Source organism: Labrus bergylta, chromosome 7 (genome assembly GCF_963930695.1).
Source record: "Labrus bergylta chromosome 7, fLabBer1.1, whole genome shotgun sequence".
Lineage (NCBI taxonomy): Eukaryota > Metazoa > Chordata > Actinopteri > Labriformes > Labridae > Labrus > Labrus bergylta.
This window is the reverse complement of record NC_089201.1, coordinates 6,489,761-6,504,605: the sequence shown is the minus strand read 5'-3', so window position 1 is coordinate 6,504,605 and position 14,845 is coordinate 6,489,761. Positions and strand designations below refer to the sequence as shown.

Sequence of the window (14,845 nt, the reverse complement as noted above, 5' to 3'; positions counted from 1 at the left end):
CGTGTTGGTAAATCTGGAAAGCTAGCACGATTTCAAACTGACTGAGGACTTTGCTCCTGTACGGCTCCGCTGACCCTCGACCGTCAACACCCACAGGCAGCACCACCGGGAGCATGGTCATTTGATTATAGACCGCGTCAACAAACCGTCTTTCTTTCGAGTTTTTATCATCCATCGTTCATCTCTAAATAACTTTTTGAAAGTCCAAACCCAAAACACAATTTAACCAGAGATTTCCGTCAAAGTGTGTCAGGATTAGAAATAGACATTTCCTTCAACTCGTGTGTCTGCTGTCAACATTTGTCATCGCCTCTTCCTTCCTGCACTCCTCGATCTGATGTTTCACCCAGAACACTTTGAATCATCTTCTCTTTCCCCCTTTCCTTTTAAAAATGGTATTTTAACACAAAAAGACTCGAGTGGTGAACTTGTCTGCTGCACTTTTATTTTTAAAGCATGCAAAGGTCACAGGGTACAGATTTAAAGGTTTCGAGCAGAGCAGAGCGGAGCTGGAGCGTAAACTAAACAGAAGCCACCGTTAAAAAGTTGGTTAACAGCTTTAATAGTTGATGAGAGCTGAGCTTTGTTTCTGTTCTGACCAGCAGTGTAGAAACACACCACACCCGGGAGTTACTACATCACACATGCACACACACACACTCATGCGCACACACACACACACACTCATGCGCACACACACACACACACACACACACTCATGCACACACACACACACACTCATGCACACACACACACACACACACACACTCATGCACACACACACCCACACACACACACTCATGCACACACACACCCACACACACCAGCAGACACGCATGCACAAACGTGCACAGAGACACACACACACACACACACACACACGCACACGCACACGCAAGCACACACTCATGCACACACACATGTAGACAGACACAGGAGTGAGTTTACCTCTGCTGCTTTTAGGATTCATCGTCTCATCTCCTCGGCTCTCTGTGTTAAATCTGCTCCTCGCGTCCGAGAGCGCCCTCTCTGTGTTTACAATCAGCTCGATGTGATGTCACTGGTTTAAAATGACCTGCAGGAAAATCTCGGCCTGCAGCAGATCTCGTTTTACGACATTAGTCATATCCTTTAATTACTCTGCTGCCCTCGGTGCTGTGAGCAATTATTTCACGACTCTGAATTGCTGCGGGTGGTTGCCAACATTTCAGAGGCTTTTCATATTTTTCAGAGTCGTATTTCACAGCCTTCATTTTTCTGCAGACCACACACACTCTTCTGCCCCTGCACCTACCAGATGATATGAGATTATTGTGAGGGAGATGAGCTGCTGTCTGAGGTGCAGAGTGTACGGCTCAGTGACCTCACTTCCTGCTGCTGATTGTCAGTATTGTCTGGGAAGCATCCTGCGGGAAGCGTTGGACTCGTGGATGTTACACACAGACTTATTACCCCTGACACAAGAAACGAGATGAAAAGAGAACTAAGGAGCTGCAGCGTCCTCCGGCTGGAGTAACGCGCGGCCTGCAGGGCAGCCGGCCTCCTCTGATTGGAGGAGATTACGTAATTCTAGCTGTGTCCTTGTTGTGCGTCGGTCACCCGTCACAAGCTCTCCGTCTGTGTGTGTTTGCGTGCGTGGTCTTTTGTGTGTTGATGACTTGTATAGTATGTGTGCTTGTTTGTGTGTTTTTTTCGCTTGACTTCTTCGCGTCTGTCTCCTTTTTTTAGCTCACTTCCTGTGATGTTATTTCTGAGCTGCCTGCAAAGATTCAGTGTCCCCCGAGGTGACCTCTGATTCCCTTAATTACATCTCCCTCTTTTACTCTTTCTCTCTTTCAGCATTAGCTGATAGGTGCTTCTGCTAAATTGTAATGAGAATAAAAATGTTTGACATCTTAAAACTCTTTGGATGTTTAATTTCCACTGCAAAGGTCCCTCAACCTGAGGAGTAACAAAAACACAGTTTGATGTGAAGCAGCCTGGGATGATGTGAGAGTGTTTGCCTTCACTTTAAAGGTCACATATTCTGCAAAATAAATGTCACTATGTTTCTGTAAGTCTAATATGTGTCTCAGCACGCGTCTCGGAAATTTCTTCATGAGCATATCCACAACGAGCCAATGGACTTAGATCAGTGATCTCACACTGACAATGACGTCAGACTGACAAATTTTTATCGAGGGAGGTTAGAACCGAGCGTTACATGCAGCTAATGCTACAGCTAACAGGAGGACGTAGGAGAAGCCGCGTTTCCGCGGACTTTGAATTTTTGCACATAGATGTGCCTAAACATGCACAGGACACTTGGAAAACACACTAAAGGGCATATAAAACCAGACCAACCAAAAGCATAGTATGGGACCTTTAAAATAAGACAGAAACAGCCTGTTCTGAGCAGGGCTGAAATAGAGGGGTTTATAGGCATGATCAAATACAGGATCAGAGTGGATTTAGAACAAGACACTTCACAGACATGTTTTGAGAAGCTCTGAGACTTATTGACACTGGTTGAAGAGGAGGAGAATATTTACCCATAAAATAACCTGCGTGCTTGATGGGAATCTATAAGTGCTTTTCCAAATGCACAAAACTTCTGAAAACTTTTAGGGATGGGTGGCATGTCACTCTGACTTTACCTGGAATTTTTCCTGCCAGCCTTAGTGGAATCATCTGTGTGGAGACTGAGTGAGCTGATGTGAGAACGCAGTGTGCGTGCGTGCTTGTGTTCTGTTTCAACCAGAGCCTCTTTTCACATTGCGTCCAGCCAGCTTTTGGTTTTTAATATAAAATAATTGAATTGCGCTGCTTCAGAATCAAATTGACAAATTAAACAAATTTCCTTTTATTAAATTGTGCTTCACAATAATAGAGGTGCTCTTTAATATAAACTCTGACAGCAGGGATCAGGATTCATATAAAAACAGGATGGATTTAATAAGACTGGTGACGGACTGTTTGTGTCTGAAGAACAGAGAGTCGGTGAGGTGTGACTTCAATCTCAAATAGCTAATAAACATCGAATCATTCACAGATTAAAATCATTCATTGAACTGTTCCTTTGAACTGAGCTTCCTGTTTTATGTCAGTGAAGTTTGTTAAAAACACGATGGAAGACAGTGAAGCTCTCTCCAACTTGTAAAAGTCTGTCTCTTATTTCCTCTAGCTTCTTGCTCGCTCTCTCTCTCTCTCTTTTCATCTTAGCCTCAGCCGTGCTTAAGTAAACACTCTGTTGGTGAGCTCTCTTTTCTGCACCTCTTTTCTGTGATATAAATAATGTTTTTATGTTGCTGATGAACAAAGCTCTGCACAGAATCTAAAATATGTCAAAGTAAGCGAAGGATACAGAATCCTTATAATTGAACTGAGGAGGTTTGAAAGCTTTCAGTGGACTTTTCTTACAGCAGTCTGAAGAGTGATATACTTCCTCTGGCAGGTTTTCTCACACTGCTGCAGGAACACATCAGCAGGATTGTGTGTTTCTTTCAGGGGGACACAGGATACAAACTCTGAGCTTCTCTGCCCATCAGCAGACTGTTTCATAAACCCTGAAAAAGGAAATGTTAAGTTTGGATTGAGCTGAACAACTTGTCCTCTCTGCAGAGTACAGCCAACTCCATGTGCTTTGGATTAAGACTTTTTAATTACTAATAATTATCTCTATAATGTGAGCTTCATCGTGCACACACGTGCACACACGAGCAGGGTTGAATGTGACTGCAGCTTCTGGCTGTGTATCTGTGGGTGCATGTTTGTGGTTGATCCAGGGTTTCCTTATTTAAACAGACGTTTGCATGTGTTCATGCATTTTCTCACAGTCCTCCTTCGAACCTCAGTGGCTGGTACAGGTCTGAGCCGTCAGACTTGTGGCTCCCCCACACCAAACTGTGGTCACCTGAGAGCCCAAACCGAGCCCTCAGCCTCTTTCCAGGCACAACAACAATGAATAACAGCGTTTCAGAATCACAGCTTTTTTTCTACGCCTCTTCCCTGTGAGGATCATTCAGACTGAATAAAGCAAACAGAGGCGTGCTAACACATTTGAGCACACGTCACTGCTCTGTTTTCCGCTCTCACCTCACTGTGTTTCGCTCTTGGATCACTCCGTGTGCATATGGTCGCCATCTGGCCTGGCAGAGCCGAGCAGGAGCCCAGGGAGAGGCCATACTACTGTGATCCATGTACAGTAACAACATGATTAACCCTTTAGAGACCAAACGCTGCACTACTCGTGTGCTTTCTGGTGTTTGCATAATTCTCTCTGTCCTACTTCCTCACTCTGTCTATCATTCTCAACCCAAACAGAGTCAGCAGAAACACCTCAGTGCTGCTTTAGTCTACTTGTTTCACTTTTACGTTCACATTTTTCCACATCAAAGTTTGTCTCTGTATCTCATCTGTGTGTAACACCCAAAGCCAAAGAGTCCCTGCAGAGCCGCAGAGTGTTTGTGGAAGTGCTCCTCTCAGTGAGTCTCTCTAAAATAGATTTAAGTGCAGGGTCAGAGCCACATGGAGGTTAGCGTCCTGCCCCACTGCTCCAGTCAACCCGAGTCAGACGAGTCAGATCCAAACACATACATCTGTCTCCTGTTTGACTGACAGACCCAGAGTAGAAAGCAAAATAAAAGACATTTTTTAACTGTTAAAGTAGAAAGCTCTGTCGCACAAAACATTACAGGATTTAAGTTATTTAAAATAAAATAAAAAACAGACCAATGTTCCAGACATTACTTTAAAGCACATCATCATCATCACACATTCAGATTCTGCAGATACCCTGCCATCAGGACGTTGAACCCCACAGCGATGTAATATTTGCGTTCCAGATCTATAATCCAGATTTTACCTTCAATTTTTCCTACCAGCCCTCTCGTTGAATATCTGCATGAACTCAGGCTGAGCTGATGTGTAAACAAAGCGGCAACCTCCGGAGTTAAAATGAAGCCAATTTGGAAAGGCAAAAAACTGCAGTTCCTCGAGTGTCCACACACACTCTGACACATTCTCTCTCTCTCTCTTTAACTGCTAACTCTAACTCTCTCTCTCGCTCTCCAAACCTGCCTCATGAGTTTTCTTGCATTATGACACACGCTGTCTCTCTCTGAGACTGGCTGCAGGAGACCCACATGTCACATACACAACCCGTATTAAGATGTCTGTTTTTACAACAGAAATGAACATGTTTACATCCTGGTAATATAGGCAAGTAGGTCTTTATCAGGACAAACTGTACAGGTTTTTATTTTATTTTTAATAACTCATCCGTTTGATTTTCTGAAGGATACGAGTTACACATAATTAGGGGCGTGACAGATGACTTTGTCAGGAGGCTAAAGGACCACCTCAGCTCCAAACACCATGGAAAGGCTACCAAAACAGCCCTTCAGAAACCAATGAGTGACGTCACTCAGACTTTGTCCATGGTATGAACACAGCAGGAACTATTCAGGAAAACTTGCCACAAACGATCATGGAGGGATTATGACGTTTACATAAAGCCACCTATGCACAACCAGCGTGATCTGATCGTGATGAAGCTGTTTCAAACTCTCTTCTGCTCATCAGTTTGTACTGCTCTTTTGTTGATACTGTGAATACCTCCAATCACATCATGGATATAAAGGCAAAATGGGGTCAGAATCAGCTGCGTCAATCGCCATTTCTGCACCGACCTTTTTATGCCATGTCCTTCCTACTGACACCCCGACCCCCTCCAGTCCTATAGTGAAATCTCCTGCTGTGGTGATGTGCACTTTTGAAAGAACAACTCTCCTTGAAAGATTTCAGGAGAAGCCTGTCCTGACATGTTCTAGAAAAGTGTCAGGAGTGCATGTGTGAAATCACCTTTAATGACCTGAATGTCCTGAAGTTGTCTGGATTGTCAGGAGTTTATGTCTGAAGTGGACTTGATGGGAAACCTTGAACTCTTCTCCAGTGACAGTGTTGTGCCTGGAGCATCACTCACACTCCTCTTCTCTCAGAGTCTGTAGCCGCCCCATGGAAAACACCCTTTAGAGTCTACCATAAAAGTTGCAGGTTCCCTATATCATCACTTTTTTACATGAAAAACAAACTACTGACTGTTGTGTCATGGTGATTATGAACAGATTAGAGCATTTAAACATCTCGTGCAGTTATACTGTGGCTTGAAACCTGAGAATATTTCATTTTCAGGGAGAGTTCTGCTGCAGTGACAATCAAGAGGAAGAAAGTGACAAGAGCTCACATCATGCAAGCACACATAGAAAGAGAGGGAGTGCAGCGAGGGAGCGAGAGAACGAGGCTGCAGTGGGTGGCATGTAAGAGCTCCATCAGCTGGTCCCTGAGGGCAGACAGGGCCTCGCATTAGGACACAGAGAGCCTGTGAGTCACCTTGCCTCGGTCCAGCCTCAGAGCGTTCAGCCTTCACTGTCAGCTGCTCCTGTTTGTCCCCTCCAACAAGGTTAAGGAGCTGCAGAGTCAGAGCTCGAGTGGAACCGAAAGGTGTTTTATTCATGTTGTTCAGGTCCAAGGTCTCATGGAGCCCTTTGATTTCACACTCCTGTGTGGATACTTTTCATCCGTTAACCGTATTGTTTAGAAGATGCCTCTGCAGAGCTTTATTCTGTGCACATCAAACAGGTTGGTCATGAATCCTGTGGTCACACTCTTAGCAGGCTCATTATTTAGTGTAATTGTTTGAGCAGCAACGTGGGAATGACATCGATCGCTCTCCTGCAGCTCTAAATAACTGAAGATGGATTTCCTGGAGTTAGCACAGCAGCTCGTCAAAGAGTGCACGTTGTGATGAAAAGAAAGCGATAAACGAGGTGTTTCAGAGCGATCCCTGCAGACGAGCTCCTGCAGAAACACAGGGAAGGTTTCCTTTTCCTCATGATTGGCCTTGTTGACTCGTTTGGAGCTTTTGCTGAATACTGTAGCTGTTTAGGACACCCGACCCGACACGTCTGCAGCAGATGGCGGTGTCTCCTGCTCTTTGTTCCAGAGCGTGGTGCAGCTTGTCAGGACCTTCGATCTCTGCCTGACCTGAGCAAAGATGTGGATGAGACGGAGCCGCAGCTGCAGCTGCTCTGCAGGTTTACAAGACGAATAAGTCAGACTTATTACCAAGAAATAAGTTTCCAGATGTTCTTTTTTTATTCCTTGTGAAATGTACGGTGAGAAGTGAATACAAAAGAAGATTCGGAAGTCTTTAAAAGCATCACGCTGAAATAAAGGCTCTTCTTGTTTTTATTTGAATAATCCGCAGCGTCAAATGCTCACACAAGTTTGGACTCAGGCCATTATGTCAGTGATTTAGAAAGGAAGCATTATTTCAGACAATCCAGAGGTTACATCTTCAGTTAGTTAAAAAAAATCACTTATGGACAAGAAATGGGTTTCCCAAAGTTCTTGACACCTAGTTTCTAGACTTTTTTTTACATTGTAGGGTGAAAAAGAGAACACAAGAGGCCAAGTATGTAAGACGGCAGCGTTTTAAAATCAGCACTTTTATACATGAGATATTAGCCCAGTCAATCACAGATATTGCTAGGGACATAAGAGAAGTTGCGGCGGCAGAAATTGAGCTAAAAATCATGTTTTTCATGTCGTATTACAGTTGTGACAATTCAACAAATCTGAAAATGTCCAATCAGAGGGAGATCTGAGCGAACGAAGCCTCTGCAGCCCTGCACACATCACTGCAGCTGGAATCTAGCAGCTAAAGATTTTAGCCTGAACTAGCAAAACACATGCATGGCTTCTGCAGTCATATCAATGATCGTGTTGCATTGTGGGTAATGTAGGCAACCGCTTTTGATTAATGAAGAAAGTTTGGGTTCAAAATAATGCAATAAATAATCAAATAATTGCAATGTCCTTGTTGTCGTGATCTGAGCATTCCCAATAAACACAACACAGAAAGCATTTTGAGCTGCTTCCTGGAGGCTGTTTGATGCTTTCAAACCATTTAATTCACTCATATAAAGCTAAACTAGCTATCAGCTACCCTCAGATTGATTTGTACCAATTTAATGATTGAAAAAACCTATTTGTTTTTAATCTGAAACATGCTGCAGAATGGTAACAAACAGGATTTACATTAAACCAGAGTTATCGCTGACATGCACTCTTTAATATGTATTCATGGCACTTCAAATCATAGTCGCAATATTGAACAATGTTATCACACATCACATATTTCTCTCTTGCAGGTCTACTTTAAAACAACGAGTCCAGCAATGTATAACAATGCTTCATCTGTAGAGTTCTCTTCTATTTGATATGTTAATTCAACAATCGTTTTCAGCTGAATCACACAGCACGCTTTGAATTCACTGTCGTCTAATGCATTAACCCCTCGCCCTCCACCACTATGAATCTCTTCCCTACAGTCTCCTGACTCGAGGGAATAAAGTGAAACTAAACAAATCGTCTGCTCCCGCAAGATAAATGAAGAATGTCACTGGCGCTGCCTGCAGACTGTGTGTTGTTTAAATTAGCAACATATAATAAGAAATGGATCCTTATAAAACAAAAGTAATTAAAGCGCTGCGCAGAGACTGGTCACTTTGAGATTGTTAATAATGGCAGTCAGTGAAGAGGGTGAGACTGCAGAGGAGAAGAAGAAACTGTGATCAGAGCGACACAGACAGAGAGCAGTCTGGCTCGTCACACACACACACACAGGTGTGACTGTGAATAATGAAAACTATCTGATCACACATTATCACCTGTGGGAGAAGTCTCTGACAGCTGCAACCAGGAGGATTCATTACTACACTGTTTATTTCAATCAGGTTCTCACTGTTACACATTAATGAGTGACGCCTTCATTAAAGGGGAGTTAATGAGAGGATGATGATTCTTTTGTTTCCTGTAGAGAAATTACATGTGACTCTACCTAAAGATAGATCCAGAACTAAATGATGTGTAACACTCATTCTCTCTCTCTCTCTCTCTCTCTCTCAGGTGTGCTCAGCCTACCTGAGGGTCTGACTCTGCACAGAGACCAGCAGCAGCAGCAGCAGCAGCAGCGAGCGGGGAAGAGTGGAGAGGGAAACGCCTACAGTCAGTCTGAGCTGCGTTCGGTTGAACAGTGTTTACTGGCTACAAGAGTGGGCAGCATATCTGAACTCAGTGAGTCCTGTTTTAGTGTGTCTTTGTGTGAGTGGGAAATGTTATCTGCAGAAGTGACAGGCCTTCTCTGATCCCTCCCTCGATGCACCGTGTACGAACATGTTCTTCACCTGGTCATCCTCAGGTTTCGATCATTTCGACACTGTTGTGCTTCCAGCGATGGCACAGAAACCGTTTCTATGCGGATATCTCCCCGCTTCATGTGATGATCCACATGTGCACAAACAGAGGTCCAGAGGTTTTCAGATCAGATTTTTTTTTAAATGCATGAATAACACAACCCTCTCATCACAGTGAGTCAGCTGTCGAAGAGAAACTCTGCAGCCTTTATGTGCTGGGTCTGCCGGATCAGACTACTCACCTTTGTATAGTTTTCAGTATTTATTGCAACAGAGCATAGTTTGTGTTTGGCGTCTAGACTCTGACCTCATCATGATGGTGGGATGATGGGATGATATCTTAAAACCTCCAGTCAGAACTGACTGGTGGATGCTGGTGGTACTGGTGCAGGTCAGACCGGATGGTTAAAGAGCAGAGGGAGAGAGCGGGAGTCCTGCAGCTCAATTAGACTGCCAAACAGAAGGAGGTGTTGTTAGGTGATTGTGGATAATGACGCATGTCAGGTGTGAAATCAGTGCAGCTCGAGTTGACTGCCCGAACGAGCTCGCCCACCACCAGGGGGCTGCCGATCTAAACAATAACAAATAATGACTTTGAGGCTGCCGGGGAATCATGGGAGTGATTGTCTCTGCTACTCCCCCCCCCCCTACCCCGATGAAAATCGATGAGTTGACCGTAGTGAAGATGACACGTCCAGTAATAAATCTTAAATTAAGGATTTCTCAGGCTTTGATAACTGTTAGAAATATATGACACAGGTTTAGTCCATTTCTAAGTAATTTAGATATTGAGTGGGCAATTCTCATAAAATTCTTTATATCACACCTTTAGCATGATCTCCAACAGAGATGCAGTAAAGTCAAACTTTACTGTCTTTCAGTCTACTCGTCAGAATTCATGTTGACTAGTTTACTGCAGACCCGGACAGCTGATGAGGGCACTGCAGGCGGAGGAACACTTATTTGGTGCATCATGAAGTAGAGCTAAATAACATATGGTGGGTTTGTGCTGAAAAGAACACTTTGGGTTCGATCGTTGTGGCTGAAAGCTGGCTCTGGTTTTCAGTGACACATGTTAGTTTTTAATTGAACTGTGTTAATGCCAACTGAAGCTCTGTGTTCACTCCTCGGTGTTCCCACCGATTTTTATCCTCTTACTGAAAATCTTCTGAATCTGATATCAGATGTGAAATCAAACATAAGAGGAGTCCTGATGAATCAGCTGCTCTTTCAGGCAGGGCGCCTTCACCACATGTGTTCAGGTGCAGACAGTGAGTTTTAGCCATGTTGGCATCACGATGTGTTCAGGGGCAGACAGTGAGTTTTAGCCATGTTGGCATCACGATGTGTTCAGGGGCAGACAGTGAGTTTTAGCCATGTTGGCATCATGATGTGTTCAGGTGCAGACAGTGAGTTTTAGCCATGTTAGCATCATGGGTCTAATGACAGCCATCTTTTTTGGAGAAAAAAATCTGAAACATTCTCGTCACATTCAAGCTGCATGACATCATGGGCAGATATGATCTTTTTTTTAATAAGGAGCACATATTGTCTGAGGCTACCAATCAATCATTGTATCCTAATCCTGCATCGTAACGCAGTCAAAGATAGAAACTGTAATGGACTGCAGACATTCAGAAAAGTTTGACAAGAGTGAAAAGTCTGTCGGATCACAATGGGCTCATTAGGAAAAGAATAATGAGCCTCTGAATACTTTCTGACGTCACTGTGGCTTTAAGACTGTTTAATTCTATAACATCTTCTCTGCATCATTCTAGAAAAAATACTGATTCTGTTTGACGCTCTTATCGACTCACGAGTTCAGCGACTTTTGTCAAAGTTTGTTTTGTGTTTGTTGGATAAACGTTGTGACTAACTTTTATTAGCACACACTGGAGCTGCCATGGAAAGCTGTTACACAAACCACTGAGAACAAAACGTTGTGTTTTCCAGTTTGATCAAATCACAGCGTCTAGATGCTCGTTGGAAGCGATGAGCTGTTTAGTTTTTGGTTGCAGCTCGTTCCAGAAAACCCATCTGAGTGTCGCCTGATGGAGGAAACACAGTCACACAAGTACAGATTATTTTCTAATGTGCAGTGAAATATAAAAAGCTTGCAGCCTTAGATTTAGGAAAGGGTCTTTTTTTCTTTATGTGCCCTCGAGGCTGCACACATATTTCCAGTGTAAACATTTATCATCAGAACAAACAGGGAGCTCCTCTCCTCACTTCATGTTTTCTCTGGAAGGATGCAGGAAAGTGGGGTGCAGCATGAAGGCGAATCACTGTCAGCTGTCTGTGTCATATTGATGAGGTCAAGCAGGGACTCATCGTGTTGTGTTGACTCTGCAAACACTCTGAGAGACAACAGAGCGGCGATAGCAGAGCTCAGCCGAGTGCTAACGTTATCAGCCTGGAGAGGAATATCTGTAAACAACGGAGGGATTAGCAAACAGCTCTGGCCGAAAAATAAATGAATAATTGAGAAAAGGAGAAGAGCCTGCAATGATTGCACTATCAGACTGTCAGGGTGCAGGAAGGAGGGTAAGATGGTAAATAGAAAACGAGTAAAAGATGGAAAAGCAAGAGAGCATGATATTTGAAATAAACATCATGGAATAAAAGACATTTGCTTCTCGGTCACAGTGAAGATTTGTGTCCTGTGCAAGCAGAGTTTTTTAGAGTGACATTTAGAGTCGATTTGAGAGGTTTTCCACTGATTTAACTCTTCGTATTTTTATCATTCCTCTCCTCTGCCAAAATGTCAAATTATCATATTTAAAACGACAGCTCTGCAAATACGGCAATTATCAGACCTCTGTGTGTGACGTCATCAGTCAATCATGCACAAAGAAATACAGCTTTGAAGGGACTCTACACACAGTGCAGTTTGCACTAAAGCATATAGATTCTTGTTAATCTATACACGGATAAAGAAGGTCAAATGACTTTGTCTGTTGGTTTTGTGGCAACTGGAAACTGACCTGTTGACGGTTTACTGCAGAGATCTCACAGGTGGTACAGTTATCCTGAAAATGAAAGATTAAAGTCATAATTTAAACTGCGATAATCAAAGACATCTCATGCAATCCTGATCGAGCTGTTGTTTTTCTGTTTGTATTATCGGCACCAGATTGAGATGCAGCGGCTCCATCAGGATCGTCTTTGTGGCTAGAAGCTCTGTCTGTTTTAAAGTGAGAGCACCGAGAATATCTGAACTTCTTTTTTTGACCGTTCGGCCTCAGGCGTCCATTAAATGTAATCACGGCCGGGTAGCAGCAATGACTGTAACAAAGAAAGTGTGACGTTGGCAAGCACAGCCACACATAAGAGCTGCTTACTGCATATTTAGTCACCTTTAAACACTGGGCTTTAATTGCTCCATCAGAAATTAGAGTATGCTTTCTCTCTTTCTCTCTCTGTGTCCATTAAACATTAAACTGCCTTCACCCTCTCTGCAGTAAAGAGCAGTGTGGATGCATAGTAGATGCTTACTGACCTTAAAGGTGTAAAGCCGCATAAAATCCCCCGTAAATTAAAGCCGGTTACACTCAAAAACAGACACATTTTGCCTGTTTTATCTTCTTAAGCTTTAAAAACAAAGAGCAAGCTTTTCCCCACAGCTAAAGGTAATCAGTGAGGTACCTGAGAGCACACTCCTCTCTGTGTGTGTCCTCCACCTCTCCTTTTCTTGTTAGCGTCAGGAATTAATTAACCAGGAAGAGGTATTGATTAAAGGCTGGAATCTTTTAATGAAAACACTATTGACGTTTTGGCTTATTGGACTTCTGTACCTCCGTGCATCCTTCTTCTTTGGCCCAAACAAAAAATCCTCTCTGCTTCTGTGCTGATATTCAGTCACTAAAAACAACAATTTTATCCGTTTCTTTCTGCAATTCTTTCTGCAAACACCTGCTGAGGGAGCAGCAGCGATCTCACCTCCTGTGTTAATCTGCTGCTGCTTCACTGTTGCACTCTCTCAGAAATAATCTCCCTCCTCAGCCCTGCTAAATGTCAGAGGCCAGCATCAATAAGACATGAGGGCCAGCTTCACCACCCACCTCAGCTCCACTAACCGAGATTAAGAAGCGCTGATAGAAGATCTGTATTCTCATTGGTACAATGAAGAGACAGATGCATGAGGAGTAATAGATGATACAAAGAGAAAACTGCAGACCCTTTACTTAAAGGTCACATATTCTGCAGAATCCACTTCTCCATGTTGTTGCAACTCTAATATGTGTCTCTAGTCTGTCTACAAACCCCCCAATGATGAGAAAAGTCCATCCTCTCCGTCTTTTGCCTGCTCCACTTTTCAAAAAATGTGTGCTCAAATAGGCCATTTGGAGATTTTCCCTTCATGACATCACAAAGGGCAGTAGCCCCTCCCCCAGGTGGGTGACACTCCCACAGCTAGGTGTTTGTTCTGCCCTCTGAGTCTGCCTGCTCACTGTAAACAATAGGACATGGAGCGAGAAAGCCCGAGCCACCCAATCCCTTTCAGAGAGGGGGCGTGGTCAGACACAGCTCATTTACATATTTAAAGGTACAGACACAGAAACAGCCTGTTCTGAGTAGGGCTGAAATAGAGGAGTTTATAGGCATGATCAAATACAGGATCAGAGTGGATTTACAACAAGACACTAAACAGACATGTTTTGGGGAGCTCTTCTTTACACTGGTTGGAAAGGAGAATAAGATTTGGAAAAGTACAGATTATTCATCCATGTATTGATGTCAGACAGACTTTTCATAGACTTTTCATAGAGCTGTAGATTAAAAACTTGGGTTGCAGAGATCCTGATGGTTATGTTGCATGCTCCATGTTCAGAGGCTTTAGTCCTCGTCGCAGCAGCCCTGAGTTCCAATCCAACTTAGACCCTTTGCTACATTTCAACCCCCTCTCTCTCTCTCCAGTTGTCCTGTCAATAAAGACTAACCCTTTAAAAATGGGGTATAACCACTTGTTATGAGGTAATTCCTGGTCCTAATGTGAAGGCATCAAATATGAACAGTATGAGAGGGTTAAACTGAAATGTTGTTTTACACATAGGACATTGTTAAGTGTCTGGAGTATGTGCTTCTCGTGTCGCGTCTGCAGCAGAACATCCCTTCAGCCAGCTCCTCCAAACTTGAACCATCCCTGTTTCCGTTTGACCCGGAGTCTGTCATAACGTTCCCGTCTCATACCTTCACTTCATCATGTTGTCCTGCACATTTCTCCACCAGCAGCGCCCAGTGTTCCCGTAGGACAGCTGACTGAGATGGACTGTTTTATTGAATGAATGCTCTCTCCCCTCACTGGGCCTTCCTTTTCACACTCGCCTCGCACATTGTCCGAGCTAAATGGAATCCTGGCAAGCGCCACATAGCACAATTCTGATGCTAAACAAACCCTTTTGTCCAGGGGGGGGACGCAATCCCGCTCTGGATTGTACATTGTATTGGGCACACATACAGGACAGCTCATTTAAACCCGGGGACCAAGTGCCATCATGTGCTATTTCCTTTCATTGGCCTTGAATAGTATTAAATTGACCAGAACAGAATGGCACAATCTTTTTTCTTTCTTTTTTGATTCAGTTTGCTTCAGTTTGATTACCTTGCCT

The 14,845-nt window shown here is 43.5% G+C and overlaps 1 protein-coding gene across 2 annotated transcripts in view; it reads left to right on the top strand.

The window, feature by feature from the left end:
* Positions 1-14,845, top strand: part of btbd11b (BTB (POZ) domain containing 11b) — a 75,717-nt gene that overhangs the window by 40,196 nt on the left and 20,676 nt on the right. For both annotated transcript variants that reach the window (XM_020642663.3, XM_020642654.3), the window contains exon 2: positions 8,950-9,117. In XM_020642663.3, the coding sequence (XP_020498319.1) occupies positions 8,950-9,117 (168 nt within the window). The remainder of the gene's footprint in view (positions 1-8,949; positions 9,118-14,845) is intronic.